The sequence below is a fragment of the Cervus elaphus genome, chromosome 9 (assembly GCF_910594005.1).
Source record: "Cervus elaphus chromosome 9, mCerEla1.1, whole genome shotgun sequence".
In the NCBI taxonomy this organism is placed as follows: domain Eukaryota; kingdom Metazoa; phylum Chordata; class Mammalia; order Artiodactyla; family Cervidae; genus Cervus; species Cervus elaphus.
The window spans coordinates 21,534,076-21,551,131 of NC_057823.1; the positions used below are offsets into that span (position 1 = coordinate 21,534,076).

General features: G+C 54.3%; 1 protein-coding gene across 11 annotated transcripts in view; it reads left to right on the forward strand.

The window, feature by feature from the left end:
• Nucleotides 1–17,056, forward strand: part of PTPRS (protein tyrosine phosphatase receptor type S) — a 109,385-nt gene that overhangs the window by 63,752 nt on the left and 28,577 nt on the right. For all 11 annotated transcript variants that reach the window (XM_043911871.1, XM_043911870.1, XM_043911874.1 and 8 more), the window contains exons 6-10: nucleotides 1,135–1,245; nucleotides 12,094–12,363; nucleotides 13,231–13,812; nucleotides 14,801–14,934; nucleotides 15,198–15,342. In XM_043911871.1, coding sequence (XP_043767806.1) covers nucleotides 1,135–1,245; nucleotides 12,094–12,363; nucleotides 13,231–13,812; nucleotides 14,801–14,934; nucleotides 15,198–15,342 — 1,242 coding nt within the window. The remainder of the gene's footprint in view (nucleotides 1–1,134; nucleotides 1,246–12,093; nucleotides 12,364–13,230; nucleotides 13,813–14,800; nucleotides 14,935–15,197; nucleotides 15,343–17,056) is intronic.

Below are 17,056 nucleotides of genomic sequence, written 5' to 3' on the forward strand. Positions count from 1 at the left end.
TTCAAACGTTTGAAAATTCTCCCCATTAACCTCTGAGCACCATGGACTTCGGTCTCCGTCTATGATTGCAAACACACTTAGACAATTCATTTACTTATGGATCCTGAATCTAGGGCCGTGGTTTTGAAACAGGTCCATGAATTCAGACTAATTGACATAGATGACTGTAAGTCTCTGGGGAAATTCATTCTTCAGTTTGTTTCAGGTACAGAAAGCTTGGATCCAGCCCTTTGATTTCAAACTTACTTGATGTATAGCATTGGCCAAAAAGTTTGCTCCGGTTTTTCTGTTCCATTGTATGGAAAAAGTCCAATTGAACTTTTTGGCCAGCTCAATATATCACTCTCAGCATCCTTTGCTTTCGCTCTTGTGGAGATGGTAACCCAGTTCTGAAATCTAAACACCCTTGAAGAAATACAGCCCTGTCTCCATTTACAAGCACCATGGGCTTTGAGGCCTGTGATTCCAAACATACTTGAAGAACCCAGACCCCGTTCACTTACACACTGGTTGAAACGAACAAGCGACCACCAGCTCCCTGAATTGGCGGCTTGTTTGTTTTTATTTAATTTTATTCTGTATTGGAGTATAGCAGATTAACAGTGTTGTGATGGTTCTGGGTGGACAGCAAAGGGCCTCACCCATATACATATACATGTATCTGTTCTCCCCCAAACTTCCTCCCAGGCTTGGTACATCATTGGAGGTGACCCCTTCAGTGTCAGGGGCTTTGGAGCAGCTGCTGTGGGTTGGGACCGCCAACCTGCCCTCTACCTCCCCCTGGCGAGCATCATTTGGCACTTTCCTAAATGCACCTCAGTTGGCACATATTCCCCCTATCCCCCAGATTTGTCCTTCAACGTGGCAGTCATTTACAAGGTCCTAGCTGAGGGTGGAGGATTGGCCAGGCAGGCGGTGTGTTCAGGATGGGCCAGAATTGGGGCGGGGAAAGGCAGGCATCCAGGGAGGCCCTGACCCAGTGGGGGCTTCTAGGGTGACTCAACTTTTCTGTCTGCCTCTCTGGCCCAGCCCAACTAAGAGACAGGCCGGACGGGACTCTGGGACAGCCCTCCCGCCATTCCCCCAAGCCAGGGTCCCCCCTGATGGGCCAGGCCTTGTCCCCTTTTCCCACAGGAGCCCTGCAGATCGAGAGCAGCGAGGAGACGGACCAGGGCAAGTATGAGTGCGTGGCCACCAACAGCGCCGGCGTGCGTTACTCCTCACCCGCCAACCTCTACGTGCGAGGTAGGGCCCCCCGCCCCCACCGGTCCCCCTTCCTCCTCGGGCTCACAGCCTCCGGGCTCCCCTGTCCCCTGCAGACCCCAGCAGGCAGGCCCACCCCGGGTGGAGGCTGCGGGACCTTGGGCGAGGCAGTGTCCCTCTCTGGACCTCAGTTTCCTTGCCTGTAAAATAGGGGCAGCTTCAATTCCCCCACCCCCGTGCCTGGTGACGGCCTTCCCGTGAGCTGCAGGATGTTGGGGTGGGGGCAGCAGGAGGGAATGGGGCAGGGCTGGAAGGAGGGGGTCTCTCGTGGGCCTACAGGGCCGGGGGAGCCTGCAGGCCTCTGCCCCCCCCGCCCACCCGCCCGCCCATCCGAGTCGGCTTCTGTGGTGTGTCGTGCGGTGCTTCCCTTGCTGTGTGCTCGCTTCGCTTCTCCAGACTCGTGGCCTCGTACCCGCTTCACCGCCCCGCCCTCCAGCGCCCTCAATCTGAGAGTTGGGGAGGGGTCTTCAAGGCTGCCCCTGCCGGCCCCACAGCCTCAGTTGTCCCCAGAACCTGGTGCTCTCCTGGTCACCCTCAGAGGAGGATTCCTGTAGGCAGGTGTCCCAGGGTTTGGGTTGAGGCTTGTCAGTTTCCCACTCGGTCACGCCTGGAAGCGCGGGGGGGTCCTTGCCCCGGCACCACCCCCACCCCCAACCCAAGGAGGGCCTGAGAGTAGCCCCTGGGTATCTCCTCGAAGGTGCCAAGTGGGGGTACTACCCCTGCTCCTAGATGCCTCTGTGGACCCCCATCTCATCTCTGGGTTAGTTCTCTTCTATCCTCTCGGAAATATTCATTTGCCACCTCCTCCATCTCCTATGTCCCCGTGGCTGTTTCTGGTCAGATCTGTGGTGGAAACTGCTTCCACCTGCCAGCAAATGGGGTCCAGTTCATCCCCCGGGGCTGCCCCCAGGTGGCTCCATATCCTTGATCCCAAGCCACCCTTCTTTGAACCTCCCTTCCCCGATTTGACACACCAGGCCCCCCACGGTTCTCCACCTGGGAGGTCATGCAGCTCCTCCCTCACTGGGAGACCCTCAGGCCCTCAGTTCTGCCCCTACCAGACAGCCCCCACCAGCCCTGAAGCAGCACCTTGGCCACCCTTGGGTTCTGCATCTCGCCTCAGAGGAGGAGGTGGCGTGGGGGGCGGGGCTGGGGACCCGGGGGCGCGGGTGGGCAGGGGCCACACCTCCGGTCTGCTACCATGGCATCTCTGGTGAGTTATAGCGTGTCCACGACTCCAACTGACTGGTCTTCGTCTAACCTGCTTTATTTCTCTGCAAACACCTGGGAAGGGGGTTTGTAAGTCTGGCAGGGCTCAAGGAGGACAGTATGGGGCAGGGTGGGGGCGGGACCTCTAAGCAGGGTGCAACCAGGGAGGGGGGCCAGCCTTGTGTGTCCTCAGTGCCCCTCCCCCTGGAGGGGTGGTCCTTTCTTTAGGGGGTCCGGCCTCCCGTCCTTTGCCTGGGCCTCAGACGCTCCAAAATTGAATTAAAAAAAAAAATTGTGGAAGGCAAATGTAGATTGTGTATGTCAAGGAAAGACGAAAAGGTCGTTGCTGTTCTTTTTGTTTTTTAATTTTAATTTTTTTTTTGGTTTAAAGAAAAAAATCAACAAACTATTGCAGCTTTTAGCCTTGGGAAGTCCTCTTTTTACTCTCTGTATCTCCCCTATTTTTTCTCTTCTCCCCATGTCATTGTGTTCTGCATCAAACCCCCTTTACATCCCTCAGAGCTTCGAGAAGGTTGGTGTGTTTTTTTCTTTTTTACTTTCTTTACCCACATTTTTACATTCTGAAAGTCACACACACACACACACACACACACACACACACACATGAAAACACACACAGACAGGAACACGGACACACGCAGACATGCACACAGAAAATGATAGAAAAATGGCAGAATGCGAATAATGAGCTGAAAGCCAACAAAACAAAAAACCGCCAAGCGAGAGCCAAAAAAAAAAACCCAGAAAGACACGAAAATCTCAGCCGCGCCCAGCCCGGCCTAGGGCCGGCCGCACACATGCGATGCTTGCATTGTGGTCGCCTATATGCATCCTTTGGTAATGTTGTTGCTAAGTTTTTTGCACTCCTCGTCGTCATGGTAACTTGGGCCTGATGCATGCTGGGAGAATGTAAAAATTTCTCTGCATGCCACTCTTGTCGATTCGGTTTGGTGAATTCCCAACGCCTTCTGTTGGAGTGTTTCTCGTCTTCCGTTCCGTTTTTCTCCTTTGGTTTCCTTCGTTTGTTTTTTTTCTTTCTTTCTTTCTTCTTTTTATTTAGTTATTAATTTTTTGTTTCATTTTGGGGGAAAAAACCGATCAGTTCGTTTTTTTTTCCCCCTCCCAGCCCCTTTACCCCGCTCCCTCCCCCCATCAAAGCGTTTGGTCTTTGGGTCTGTCTTGTGTTTCCGTGCTCTTTGGTTTCGATTTCTTGGGCTGAGCTGTTGTGTGGTTGTTCTCCAAACGCATTGTGATTTAAAAGCCAGTGTTCCTGTCCCAACTACCATCCAGGAGGGCGGAAGGGGTCCCACAGCTGGGATGCTGGGGCAGAAAGTGACCACCTGGGCTCAAGAGCACAAAGGAGGTGGCTTAGACAGATGGTGGGAGGTCAGAGCTTGGCTGAGGTGTGTGAGGAGAGAAGCCCAGTTTGTCTGACCTGACTGGACAGCTGTGTCTCTTACCCAGAGCTGATGCCTCAGCGCTTCAGGGCTGCCATGTTGGAAGGGAGCTTAAGCAGGCACATTCCCTTCCTTCTGCCTCAGCATGAGACCACCTCCCACCTTCCCAGACAACCCAGAAACAGGCATTGGAAGTACAGCTGAATGGACAGCTGGCATGTTGAGTTCTTGTTCAGTAGACCAACATGTCTAAATATGAGAAGTGGCCACCTATAAATGGACCATCCTCCCAAAATGATGCATGCTTGGCACATAGTCAGTGCTCAGAATGATAGCTGTTGTGATGACTTTTTGCATCCTGACTGGGTACCAATATGGATCCACCCATTGGAAAATGTAGCATGATAGACTTTAGCCAACTACTTGGCCAGTCACTCTGCCCTAGTGCTATGCCTCCGCCTCATAGATGATGTTGGCTGCTTCCCTCACCACCTCCCAGATTCTCAGGCTAGTCGCAGGCATCTTTTGTCCAGCAATGCAGCATGGTCACTTTCTGAGTACCTAAGCATCAGAACTGTGGAATTCTGGAGAAAACCCTGGGGAACTTTGGGCACAGCCCCTCCCTCCCTCTCTCTGCCTCCCTAGCTCTCCCTCTCTCTCTCTCTCTCTCTCTCTCTCTCTCTCTCTCACTCTCACTCTCAGCTCTCCTTCTGTCTGTTTCTCTCACTTTTGAAACCTTTGGAGACGCTCGCTCCCATCTCCTCTTCCCTCCCTGAGGAAAGGCAAACCTTTGAGAGCCCCATTCTAACCCCAAAAAGAAAACAAGCCCCCTATAAAAGATCTATGTAGATTTATAGCCACTAGCTCCCAGCTGACTACCCAACATAGATGACAGTTGAGAGCTGAGACCAGCCTGTTTGGGGTAACCTCTCCCTTGTCCCTCACCTGCCTTCTCTAAACTCGCAATGATTAAGTTCAGGGCCGAGTTGGCAAGAAGATTTTAGGTGCAATAATAGGAGATTTATTTTTCCTGTCTCCTTTTGAATCCAGAGTAATAGCTGCCAGGCAGAACTCTCCAAAAGATGTAGGAAAGAGGTCTCTCAGCTCCTTAATGAAAGCTGGGTTCCAGTCAATGGAAACTGAGAGGTGGCTGAGGGTCTCTGAAGACCACTTGGACTTTGGGGGCAGTACAGACTAGTGATAAGAGTACAGACTTTGGACTTGAGACCCAGATTCAAGTCCTGCCTCTGCCCCTCCTTGGCTGTATGACCTTGGGCTGGTCACCTGGTTGCTTGGAGTCCCTATTTTCTCATCTGAACAATAGGAAGAAGCATCAGTACACCAAGCTCACAGGATAGTTGGGAGGACTCCATGGAGGAAATTCATATTCATCTGTCTGGTGCCTTGTGTCATGTGTGGCACATAAGAAATCACAAGGGAGATTGTTGTAAAAATAGGGAAATAGAGTTCAAATAAATGGTTTGGGCAAGTCATTTTCCTTTGGGGGCCTCAGTTTCCCCATCATTTATTTCACAGATACGGCTTTTGAATAAGATGGCTTACGGGAAACTGCTTTGGGAAGAATTGAAGGGCAAAAATTAATTCATTTGCTCAGAGCTCAAGTTTTGCTAATGCTTTTCAGAGCTCAGCCCATGGTCTCATTTTTTCCTGGCTCCAACCTCAATCCCATGAGATCAGTGGTCTCCCCAGATTCACATCTTTCCTCTTACTCCCTGTCACTCCCACAGGAAGTTCCGTGGCCAGAGTGTCAAAAGGGGGCAAAAAAAATAAAAGGAGGGAGTGCCAGTGACCCAGTTTGGGTTTTAGGCTACCCTTGCAGATACATACCAGCTCAGCAGAAGAGAAGAGCCACCTAGCATGTTCTGCCCTGAAAGCTATAAGCGGTTACACTGTTGCCACAGCAACCATTCCTGGGAATTAGCTGCAAGGAATCCCCACCTTCAACCTAACTCTTCCTTCAATTCACAATCTCCAGCTTCTATTGACCCTGGGTGATCCAGGGGGTGAAGTATTCAGATTTACCCTTCTCCTGAAGTCAATTGCTGAGATTTAAAGGACCCAAAGTCAAAGCCAGGTCCATTTTTTAAAGTGCAGCTGGCAGCTCTAACCCCAGAACTTCCCTAAGGAAGATGTAGCTCAGAATTACATTCTCCCTGGCTGTTAATTTTCTTAAAAAGCATCAGCCTTTAAGGTGAGAATGAGTGGCTGAAGATGGTGTCTTTACCATTTGGTCTAGCAACATAGCATCATTGAACCCTGGTGCAGAGGACCCAGTGAAATGGTGTGCCACCCACCTGATGGCACAGGAAGATACTAGAGCCAGAGACGTGGGAGAGAACCTTCCACCTCCAAGGGACTTAGGATGTTGTCAGGATTTTAGAAGGAGCCTGATGGGGATAACTTAATGCTAGTTCTCAAATGCTGAACTAAGAGATCAGGACTCAGTATCTGATGCCAGAGGGAGCTCTAGATTGCCCTAGTTTCCAGGTGTTCTTCAGAACCCTTTATCTGCAAACCATCCCCAGACCTCTTCAGATCAATTCACAGCATGGCATTTTGTGGGGCAGAATGTTTTTAAAATTAAATCTCTGGCATCCAAGCCATATAATTGGTAGATATGATCTCCAGGTGTTCCCCCTTTCCCCCCTGGCAGCCCCCAGACAGGAGTAGATAGATATTGGGCCTGGAATCACCACCCCTCCCCATGACCTCCTGTATCTCCATGAAGACTACCACTGGGGAATGTTGGCAAGCTCCCCCAGTTCCTGCTGGTCACACCTGGCCATGCCCCCCACCTCATCCTCCACCCCCCAAAGTCCCTGACATGACCTTGGTGGTAGGCAGTGGCAGATCAGAACCCAGCCCTTCTCCTCATCCCACCGTCACCCACAGGGGAGAGGGGCTCCGGGGGTGGGGAGGCAGGCTTCTTCTCTGTTCGGGCATGGTGGATGGGGGCGGGGGGGGGGCCGTTCCGCAGGAACACTGAGCTCTATAGACACCTCTCGCCTGCTGCCTGCCTCACACCCTTTGCATTGCTGTTTCCTCTGTTTTTTGGGGGTGAGGGGTACATTAGATTACACCTCGTCATTCAGAGAGCCCTGTGTCTCCGGCGGCCGCAGCGAGGGGGCAAGGGGAGTCAGTCAATTGGCAAGACACTGTGCCCCTTTTTGCTAGAACTGGAAAAAAAAAAAAGAATATTGGGAGACAGAGAGTACAAAAAAAAAAAAAACAATAAAAAAGTATCTGTAGGGCAGTAAAATGTCCAGCTCAAAAGGCCGCTGGTCAGCCAGCCTGTGGGCCAGGGGTCCAGCCAGGTCCCTCCAGGCCTTGCACTATCTGAGCAGCAGAGGGAGCTGGCAGTGGGAGAGGGGAGGCAGGATGGCGTGGGAGGGGAAGAAAGATCACAGGGCAGGCCATGGAGTGGTACCCACCCTCCCTGGGCCACGGGCTGGGGTTCAATGGAGGGGCTTTGGAGTTAGGCCTCGGACGCCCCTCCCCCTCCCCTGACAGGTGTAATCTAAGCCTGAGTAAACCCCATGGAGGCTGCAGAACTTCTTGGCACCTTCCCCGCCCTTCCCCGTCCTCATTTTGGAGTCCGGGGGAGCACCCAGCAGCTTCTCCCACCCCAAAATGCCCAGCAGAGCCCCCCGCCCCCACCCCACCCCCTCGGAGCTGCGGCTTGCTGACTCGTTGAGATGTCTGACACTGTTGAGTTCCCTACCCAGTGCTTCAATCAGATCACCTCACTTTTGAGTTCCCCCCCCCTCACCCTTCCCATCCCCTTCTCCCCTGAACCCCGCCTCCCGCCCCCCCCCCCCCCACTTTTTTTGGTTTTTGAGTTTCTGCCTCTTCCTGCCTGGGGGAGGGGTCGTCTCCCGGTTGCTTTGATGGTTTTTGAGTTGTTTTTCCATGTGAATCGGGGTTTGAAGCGACCCATCCCCTCAACCCGCCACCCCCCACCACCGCCCACCCTCCTGATCCCCGCACCCACACGGGTCCCCCCCACTGGGACCCCCCCGGCTACTCGGTGACGAGAAGAGCTGGAAACAAGAACCAGCTGGAGCGTGCTGAGGACCAAGGCTGGTGTGGTCCCCTTATAACCTGCCTGGACCCTCCACTCAGGTCGGTAATTGGGGGCGGGGGTCCCGCGGGGCCACTCCGTCCCGTGGGTTCCGCGCCCACCTTACTCTCTAACCTGCACCTCAAGCTTGCAGCCAGGGGTGGAAAAATGATGTGGGTGGGAGTCAGCACCAAACTGGGCAGAACACAGCGTCAGCCACCCGCCCTTGCCAACTGGGAGGATACCCAGAGGCCTTATAAGGACCCCCCGCGGGGTGGGGGGTTAAGCCACCTAGTCCTCATGGGCACAGTCCTCCCCTAAGTCATGGCAAACCAGCCCTCTTCTTGCAGCACACCCTTAGAAACCAATGGGGTAGGCGAGAAAGCAAGTGGGCAAAGTGTCTTAGGTGTCAGCCTTTACAGCATATTGGCAGATCCATTTAATTGATGGCTGCCGGCCATGCTGGGGATTTGTGAGCACCAAAATTACATTTGTTGATAAATGCCCTCCCACACTTAACTGACTTATAATTAACAACCCTGTGTGGCAAGTCTTTTACATGTTCAAGATGTTTGCCTTGTGTCTACTTCAGAAAAGTGTTAGAGGTACCTTCCAAATTATGACACTCCTAAAGGAAGGTATTTTAAGATAAGATCAGACATGAGCAGGGTCTTTGGGGTGTGATGTTGAGTTTTACACAGGGATAAATCTGGCTCCTATTTAATCTTTAAATCCTAAAGCTAGCTCTTACTCCCTTTAATGTTTCAGTAATCCCTTTTGGTATAAACCTTTTACTAATGGCTCCTGGACATTTATTTTGATGGCTGCTGGATATTATTCACCTGGTGATTATTTAGTTGACAGATATATATAGGTGAGGTACTTTTGCCCTTTTTGGTATCCCTAGAGGGTTAATTAAGGATATAAGTGTGAAAGAACCAAGAAGGGACATGTGGCTATGTAATTCTCGCTAATTACCATGGTAAGAGAAGGCTCACTTTATCTAGGAGGTGGGGATCAGGCATACCGGGCTTTGAGCTCTGGCCCTATCACTTCCTTTCTTTGTGTCTTCCAGCTAGCCCTGGTTCCTCTCTGGGACTCCACTGCCTCATCCACAAAATGGGTACAAGGTCATTGGCCTCTCAGTTGGGAGGGATTCAATAGATATTCTTCCTATTGCTTTCTTTAAAAAACAAAAAAACAACTCTGATTCATGCTGAAACCTCCTTAATGTTAAGCATCTCATTGATCTTCCCAGCACCCTGGAAGACCAGAGGGAACTTCACCAGCCTCATGCCCAGGCTGAGCACCTACTATGTGCTGGGCACTGCCCCAGTCAGCTTAATGACCTCAGCGTATCAACTGATGGTCTCCATTTCACAGAGGAGGAAACTGAGGCTCCCAGAGGATGAGGGGCCCTTCCCAAGGCCACAAGGCTATGCAATCTCATCAGCCCCCGACCCCAGCCTGGGCAGGTTTTCCTGAGGTCTTGAGGGGAGCACCTTGAACTGTGTGATGAGACTGATGTGGTCTCCATTTGTTCCGCTCTAAACAAGCATCAGAGAGAGTATCACTGAGAAGTGGGGCTCCCTGTGGCTGGGTGGTTTGGTTCCGAAGGTTCTTTTGCCTGTGAGACTCTCACCTCTGAGGCCGCCTTGAGCCTCTGCCAGGGCCCTTGGGTGCTGGGTGGGGAGGCCAGATGCTGTGTTCTGCCAGGGTTGGGGGGGTACCTCCCTGGGGAAGCCACAGCCCTCCTCCTTTCAGACCCCGATTTTCAGCCCCACACCCATTCCATGGTTTTTTTTTTGTTTTTCCTTCTTGCTTTTTGGGTATTTTGTTTTAGAGGGTTTTTGTTTGGTGTTGTGAATTATCCCCCCCACCCCACTTTGGTTTTGCATTTGTTTCTCCTGGTTTTGTTTTGGACGTCAGTGCCGTTTTCTGTCCTTGATTAATTAGCTCCCCCACGCTCATCCCCCATCGTGTTCCGTTTCCATGACAACGCAGCGTTTGGGCATCCCACTCGTGCCTCGCTGTGGATGCCGGCGGCTGGCCTGGACCGCGTCCGCTGGCTGGCCGGACCCCCCATTCTCCTCCCAACTCCCCCCGCCCTCCTTCCAGCCCTGCCAGAAAGCTGCCCCCACCCATCTCAGCGCCCTACCCGGCCACCCTTCATTCCCCAGTCTGTCTGCATGGCCCCTCTGTCTCCCGTCCCTGCCCCTCCCCCCATTCCTCTCCTCTGCTGACACCTTCCAGCTCCTCCATCCTGTCTCCAATGTGACTCTGGACTTTTCGTGGGGCTTCTTTTTCTGAAGGGCTGCCAGCTTTCTTGGTCCTCCCTCCCACCCCCACGGAGCTCCCCTTCTTCTTCACTTCCTGCTGGAATTCAAGGAACAAGGCTTGCGATTTTTCAGCTTGGAACCCATGCCAAGAGAGAGGAAACGGGGCTGCCTCCCTTTGCCCCTGGAGCCCTCTCCTCTGTAGGACAGGCCAGACCCCTCCACCATGAGCACCCCCAGTTTCATGTGAAAGTTACTTTGTGGTCCTGTTTAGCCTTGCTGAGTGAGCCTCCAGGCGGTCATCCCTACAGTTTGAGACACGATTCCTTGACCTGCCCGAAGCTGGGGGCATGTCCATGTGGTTTCCTGAAGCCAGGGACAACCTTGATCTGGCTAGAAGGGTTTACCAGTTGGCCCAAGTCCTTTCCTCCACAGAGCAACATTTCCCATGGGGCAGCTGTGCCCCTTGGCACTTTAGATGCCCATTAGTGCCTATCCCTTCTTTCCCCGCACACCCAACCCAGAAACCCATCCAGCTTCCGAAAATGGAGCCCCCCGAAATGCATCCTGCTGCCTTCATGGTCTGCAAGATTGGGACAGAAGGCTGCATTCGCTTTCCCGCTAAGAAATGCACAGGACATGTCCCTGTTTCTCAGCGTTCAAGTTCATTCCCTCGTTTATGATTATGATTATTATTAATATCCTACTTATTATTCTGCCAGGGCTGTGATGTGACAATGTGACGTGTCACATTGGGTCACATCCGCTAGAATTAATATGCAGCATTGAAGTGGGTCCCTTCCCCCTCCTTTCTCTCTCTCTCCCCCTCCCTGTCTGTTCTGTTTTCTCTCTTTCTCTCTTCTCTCTGATTCCCCCCATGACTGTGCACTAAAGGCCCCTGAGATCCAGGCCTCTTCGCATTAACCTTCTCTCTCTTCCACTTTCTGCCTTTTCCTTCCTCTCTCTCTCTCTCTGTCTCTTTCTCTTTCAGCCTCTCTCAACCAACCAACCTATTTTGCATGCTGTTTGTGATTCTGAGAGCTGCATCTATCAATGGAAACTTGTCAGATCCGACAGAAGCTTTTAGAAGGGTTTCTATACCCCAAAACCACAAAAATTTCATTAGAGTTTCTCATCTTTTCCTGGAGGGCCCCCCTGGGGAAGTGGGCGGGGACCCCAGGTCACCAGAGCGAGTGGGGATGGGAGGGCCCAACATCCTGGTCCCCTCTGCCTGCTGCTCCCAACTCTTCCCATGACCTCCTGTGCCCTCGCCCCTCCCATCTGACCTTCCCAGAGCATCCCCCCTCCCCTGGCCCCCACAGCCCCAATCTTCTGAAGTTCCTCTGAGCCGGCAGAGGGGCTGCTCCCTGAAGCCACGTCTGTCAGCAAAGATGAGAAACCACTGATAAATTTTTGTGTTCTAACTGTGCTGTGGACCAGCCACTTTGGTCTCTGAAACCCTGTTGCTATGGAATAATGCTTCATGTCTCTTTTATTATATATCAATCTCTCTCTATATATATTGTTTGTGAAATTACCTTCCTTTGAAGTTTTGGTTTCTTTGTGTTGGAATTTGGTTTTTTAATTTGTTTCTTTTTTTGTTGTTGTTATTTTCTTTCATTTGGAAGAAAAAAAATTTTGAATGGGGGGAAGGAAACAGCCCTGTTTATATTTAAATTGTTTTCCACTTTTTTTTTCCTTTTTTCTTTCTTTCCTTCTTCCTTTCTTTCCTCCTGCTTTTCTTTCTTTTCTCCTCTGCATTCCGTCTCCCCATCCCCCCCAACCCCGTGCATCTCCCGCCCACCACCACTCCACCCTGCATCTCCCACCCACCCCACTCCCCCAGTCCGCCGCGTGGCACCACGGTTCTCCATCTTGCCCATGAGCCACGAGATCATGCCAGGTGGCAACGTGAACATCACCTGTGTGGCCGTGGGCTCACCCATGCCATACGTCAAGTGGATGCAGGGGGCCGAGGACCTGACGCCCGAGGATGACATGCCTGTGGGCCGGAACGTGCTGGAACTCACAGACGTGAAGGACTCTGCCAACTACACATGCGTGGCCATGTCCAGCCTGGGCGTCATCGAGGCCGTGGCCCAGATCACAGTGAAATGTAAGCAGGGCCGTGGGGGAGGCAAGTCATCCCTGTACCTCAGGTGTAGGTGGGGCATGATGGTGGAAGAACTTCTGAGTTACTCTTCTGGCTTCAGTCACTCCTGGCTGGGAACAGGACAGTCAACAGATATTTACTGATGACAAATTATTGTAGGCCTGGCCCCATGGAATGAGACCCAGTCTTGTTCTACGGAGCTCCCAGTCCAAAGTGGGTGATACCATGTAGCCTGGCAGTTATGGTGCAGGCTGATTAGGGCAGTGATGGGGCCATGGAGCACCACTCAGACCCCCAGAATAAAGGTGCCAATTCCCAGGAAAGCTAAATAAGGGGAAGACTAAAAGTTGAACAGGAATGAGCCAAAACAGATGGAGAACATATCTAAGAAAAGGAAGCAGCCTGTGCAAAACTCAGAGAGATGGAGCACTGGGGACTAGGGAGGGATTACTGACTCTCTTGATGTCTCAAGTTTGTGGTGAAACTCAGAGGAGGATGCCCCCAGATATTTTTTCTAGCTTTGGAACAGGGGCCAGCAGATTACAGCCCATGGACTGAATCTGGCCCTCCACTTGTTTTTATAAATAAAGTTTTATTGACACCTGCCCATTTGCTCACAACTGGCTTGTGGCAGCTTTGGGCTGCCGTGACAGAGCTGAGTAATTATTAGCACACAAGCAGCCACCAGCAATACATAAGCCGTATACCTTGCCAATACTTGCTATAGATGGTGGGCTAGGGGTCATTAAGACAGGGGTTACCCCCAAAGAAATGATGGCTCTGAGAGGGCAGTCATGTGACTAAAAGCTACACAGCCTTGAGGGTTCACAGCCAGTATGCCTGACATGTGACCTTGCCTCCCACCCACAGCTCTCCCCAAAGCCCCCGGGACTCCCGTGGTGACAGAGAACACAGCCACTAGCATCACCATCACGTGGGACTCAGGCAACCCAGACCCTGTGTCCTACTACGTCATCGAATATAAATCCAAGAGCCAGGACGGGCCGTACCAGATCAAAGAGGACATCACCACCACGCGTTACAGCATCGGTGGTCTGAGCCCCAACTCTGAGTACGAGATCTGGGTGTCGGCCGTCAACTCCATCGGCCAGGGGCCGCCCAGCGAGTCGGTGGTCACCCGCACCGGGGAGCAGGCCCCCGCCAGCGCGCCGAGGAACGTGCAGGCCCGCATGCTCAGTGCCACCACCATGATCATCCAGTGGGAGGAGCCGGTGGAACCCAATGGCCTGATCCGGGGCTACCGGATCTATTACACCATGGAACCCGAGCACCCCGTGGGCAACTGGCAGAAGCACAACGTGGACGACAGCCTGCTGACCACCGTGGGCAGCCTTCTGGAGGACGAAACGTACACAGTGCGCGTGCTGGCCTTCACCTCCGTGGGCGACGGGCCCCTCTCGGACCCTATCCAGGTCAAGACTCAGCAGGGAGGTGCGTTGCCCACGTGATGCATGGCTTCTGGGGGATGGGAGGACAGAGAGATTTGGGACCCAAACCCCACCAGGCAGTAGGAGGCGGCCATGCGGTGATGTGCCTCGGAGCGCACAGAGGGGGCCATCTTACCTGAAAGCCACCACGTGGTTTATTTGGCCTTTTTCAAGTATTTTGATGCTAGCGTTGCAATGCAGGAGGGTGTCCTAGAAAACCCAGATTTCTGGCTACCCTCGGGAAAGCCGATCTGGCAAGCCCACACACAGGGCTACAGTTGGTACGATGCATCTGAGAAAAGGGGTGTGGCCTCCGCTGGCCTCCCTCTCCTTTGTTATGCCCCTCCCCCATCCATCTCTGAGTTTGGGAACATGGGTTTGCTGCTCTCACTAGAGGGATCCGTGCCCACTGGATCACTGAAATAACAGAAAGTATGTTAACCCAAAGTCCCGAAGGCAGGTCTCTCTCAGTGCAGGCGAAGGACTGGGTGTGGAACATGTAGGTGCATGGGCCCCAGCTCTCTATGGGTTTCTGGGCTTGGGAACCTCGAGTCCAGGAAGAGTCAAGCCACTGCTCTAGCAAAGGGAAAGCAGGTTTGGAATTCTGCTGCCGTAGAGCAGAACAGGGTGGATCTATATTTCCAGTTATGGGCCCCACCATTGAGGGGAGAGGGTGGATGCTGGGGTGTGTTGTAAAGGGGATGTTTTAAAAATGTTTTCCCATTGGCAGCAGAGAGGATGGGAGAGTTGGGGCGGGCAGCTGACAACAATAGGCCACAGGGGGGTGTCCCTGGAAAAAGAAGAGGAATGAGAACAGTGGAGAACATTGTGGGAGCATCCAGAACCTCATAACCCTTCATTTTAGGGCAGTGCTAAGCTTTAGGGAGCTCTTTTGGGGGAGAATGGGAACCTCAAAGGTTGGGTACCCTATGCTGGTAGACCCCCTCCCCAGCCTCTCCTCGATGATACCAGCCCTCGCCTCTCACCCGCAGTGCCTGGCCAGCCCATGAACTTCCGGGCCGAGGCTAAGTCAGAGACGAGCATTGGGCTCTCCTGGAGCCCCCCGCGGCAGGAGAGCATCATCAAATACGAGCTCCTCTACCGGGAAGGTGACCACGGCAGAGAGGTACGAGGGTGGCGTGGGGGAGGGGATGGCACTCGCCCCCTCTCCCCTCCCCAAGCACCCGCTCTGGGCGGCTCTCCTGCCTTGCCGACTCGGTACCTGAATATCTATCTTCCTCCTTCTCTTTGCCCCTGTCCTTTGCTAACTTTTCCCCCTCTCTTTTCTTCATCTCCATCACTTTGTGGGTCTGTGTCTGTCTGTCTGTCTCTCCCCCCCTCTCTCTCGCTCTCTCTCCATCCGGGTCTCTCTCCTCGCCCCTCCCCCAGGTCGCGAGGACCTTCGACCCGGCCACTGCCTTCGTGGTGGATGACCTGAAACCCAACACGGAGTACGCCTTTCGCCTGGCGGCGCGCTCCCCGCAGGGCCTGGGCGCCTTCACCTCGGTGGTGCGGCAGCGCACGCTGCAGTCCAGTAGGTGTCTTTCGGACCCCGCCCTGACCTGCGGGGGGGACCTGGCCGGCGCCTTTGCACTGACCCGGGCGGGGCCTGCGCAAGGGTGGGGGGCGCCTTGGCCCATCCCACCTGCTCCTCCGCCTCCGGCGCACGAGAATCCTTGCTGAGCCCCAGTTCCCCCGCCACTGCAGTGAGGGGCTCGTCTGTGGACCCTGCAGGCCCCAGTTTCTTTGTCTCCCCTGGGGACAGCCATGGCCGGTTTGACTGATGGCACCTTCTCTCTCCGCTGTCTCTCCTGGGTTTGGGGCTTGTGGAATAATGGCCACATTGCGCCCATTTCACAGGCGTTTGGAGGGGTCCATGAGACAGTCACAGCGTGCACCCCATCCTTCCCAGAGAGCAGAGGATACAGAGAAGACCCCACCTCCCCAAATGGCCCTTCTTGGCCCCCAAACAGGGGTCCTCATTGGCGGGGGCCAGGGTGGGGGGAGTCAGAACTGATGCCTGGTCCTGGGGGGAGTGCAAGGCTATCCAAAACATATAGCTCTGGAATTCCTGGAGTTCTTCGCTGTGCCCGCCCGGCCTCCCTGTTACAGAAAGTCACCTTTTGGACAGAACACTGCAGCTGGCTCTGGGCCACACCGTGGCCCCTGCCACACTCCTCACTCCCTCCCCACCTCCTGAGCTCAGGGCTGAGGCCGGCCCCTCCTCCGCTGCCTCCCTGCCTCCCCCTCCTCCCTCTGCTCCCTCCTCTCTGCCGAGTCTGGCCCAGGTGGCCCCCTCCTTCTCCTCCCCCTGTTCAGTCAGTCACAGGGGTAGCTACCCCAAGCCTATGTTCCGGCAGCCGCCTTGGTGTTGAAACCTTCAGGCACCCCCTAGGCGTGTGCACAGCGGGTCACGGGTCAGTCGAGAGACGGCAACTCCGGCCAGAGTGTCTGAGCCGCTGGAATCAGGGGCCTCCGAGACAGCACCCTGCCCCTCCTCCGTCACCCCCGGCCCCCTACCCTCCTCCCCGCCCTGCTGGGGCCCAGCCAAGTGCTCCGCAACTCACAGGCGTGTTTGTGCGTGAGGCGATCAGTGAGGGTGTCCTGTGGCTTGGGCAGCCACGTGAGAGACCGGCACAGGTGCCGCAAAGGTGAGTACACGCTGGTCTCCAGCGAGTTCACAAAAACGGCCCACCCTGCGTGCACCCGCTAGCCTGTGCCCAGTGTGCTGGGCTGTGCAGACAGTCCAGAGCCCAGATTCAGCCCCCTAAACTCTTCAGCCCGCTGCCACTGCTGAGAGGCACGCCTGTCAAGGACCCGGGGACCCGGAACCATGCCCCTCCCCCACGTGCATCCACGTGCGCATCCATGCCACCCCGCCCCCTCCCAAGAAGTCACGCAGGTTGGGCCGGATTGTGAAGGAGGCGGCCGCCAAGGTCGTCAAGAAAGCGGTTTGGCCCATCCACGCAAACCTCCGGGGCGGCCCAGGGCAGGGAGTGGGGGAGAAGGGACTCCCTACTTTGCACCCCAAGGCGGTTGGGGTGCAAGAGAACCGGCAGCCAAGACGCAGGGCCAGGCGTATGCCCCCCCCTCCCCGGGGAGTGCGGGCTTCTTAGGCTGAACTCAAGGGTAGGTGGAGGCCAGACCACTCAGCCGTGGGTCTCCCCAGACACCGTCCCACCTTCCTGCCTCGTCGGCACCAGCCTGGAACTGCAGCGTGCCCACACTGGGGCCGGAGCAGGGCTGCA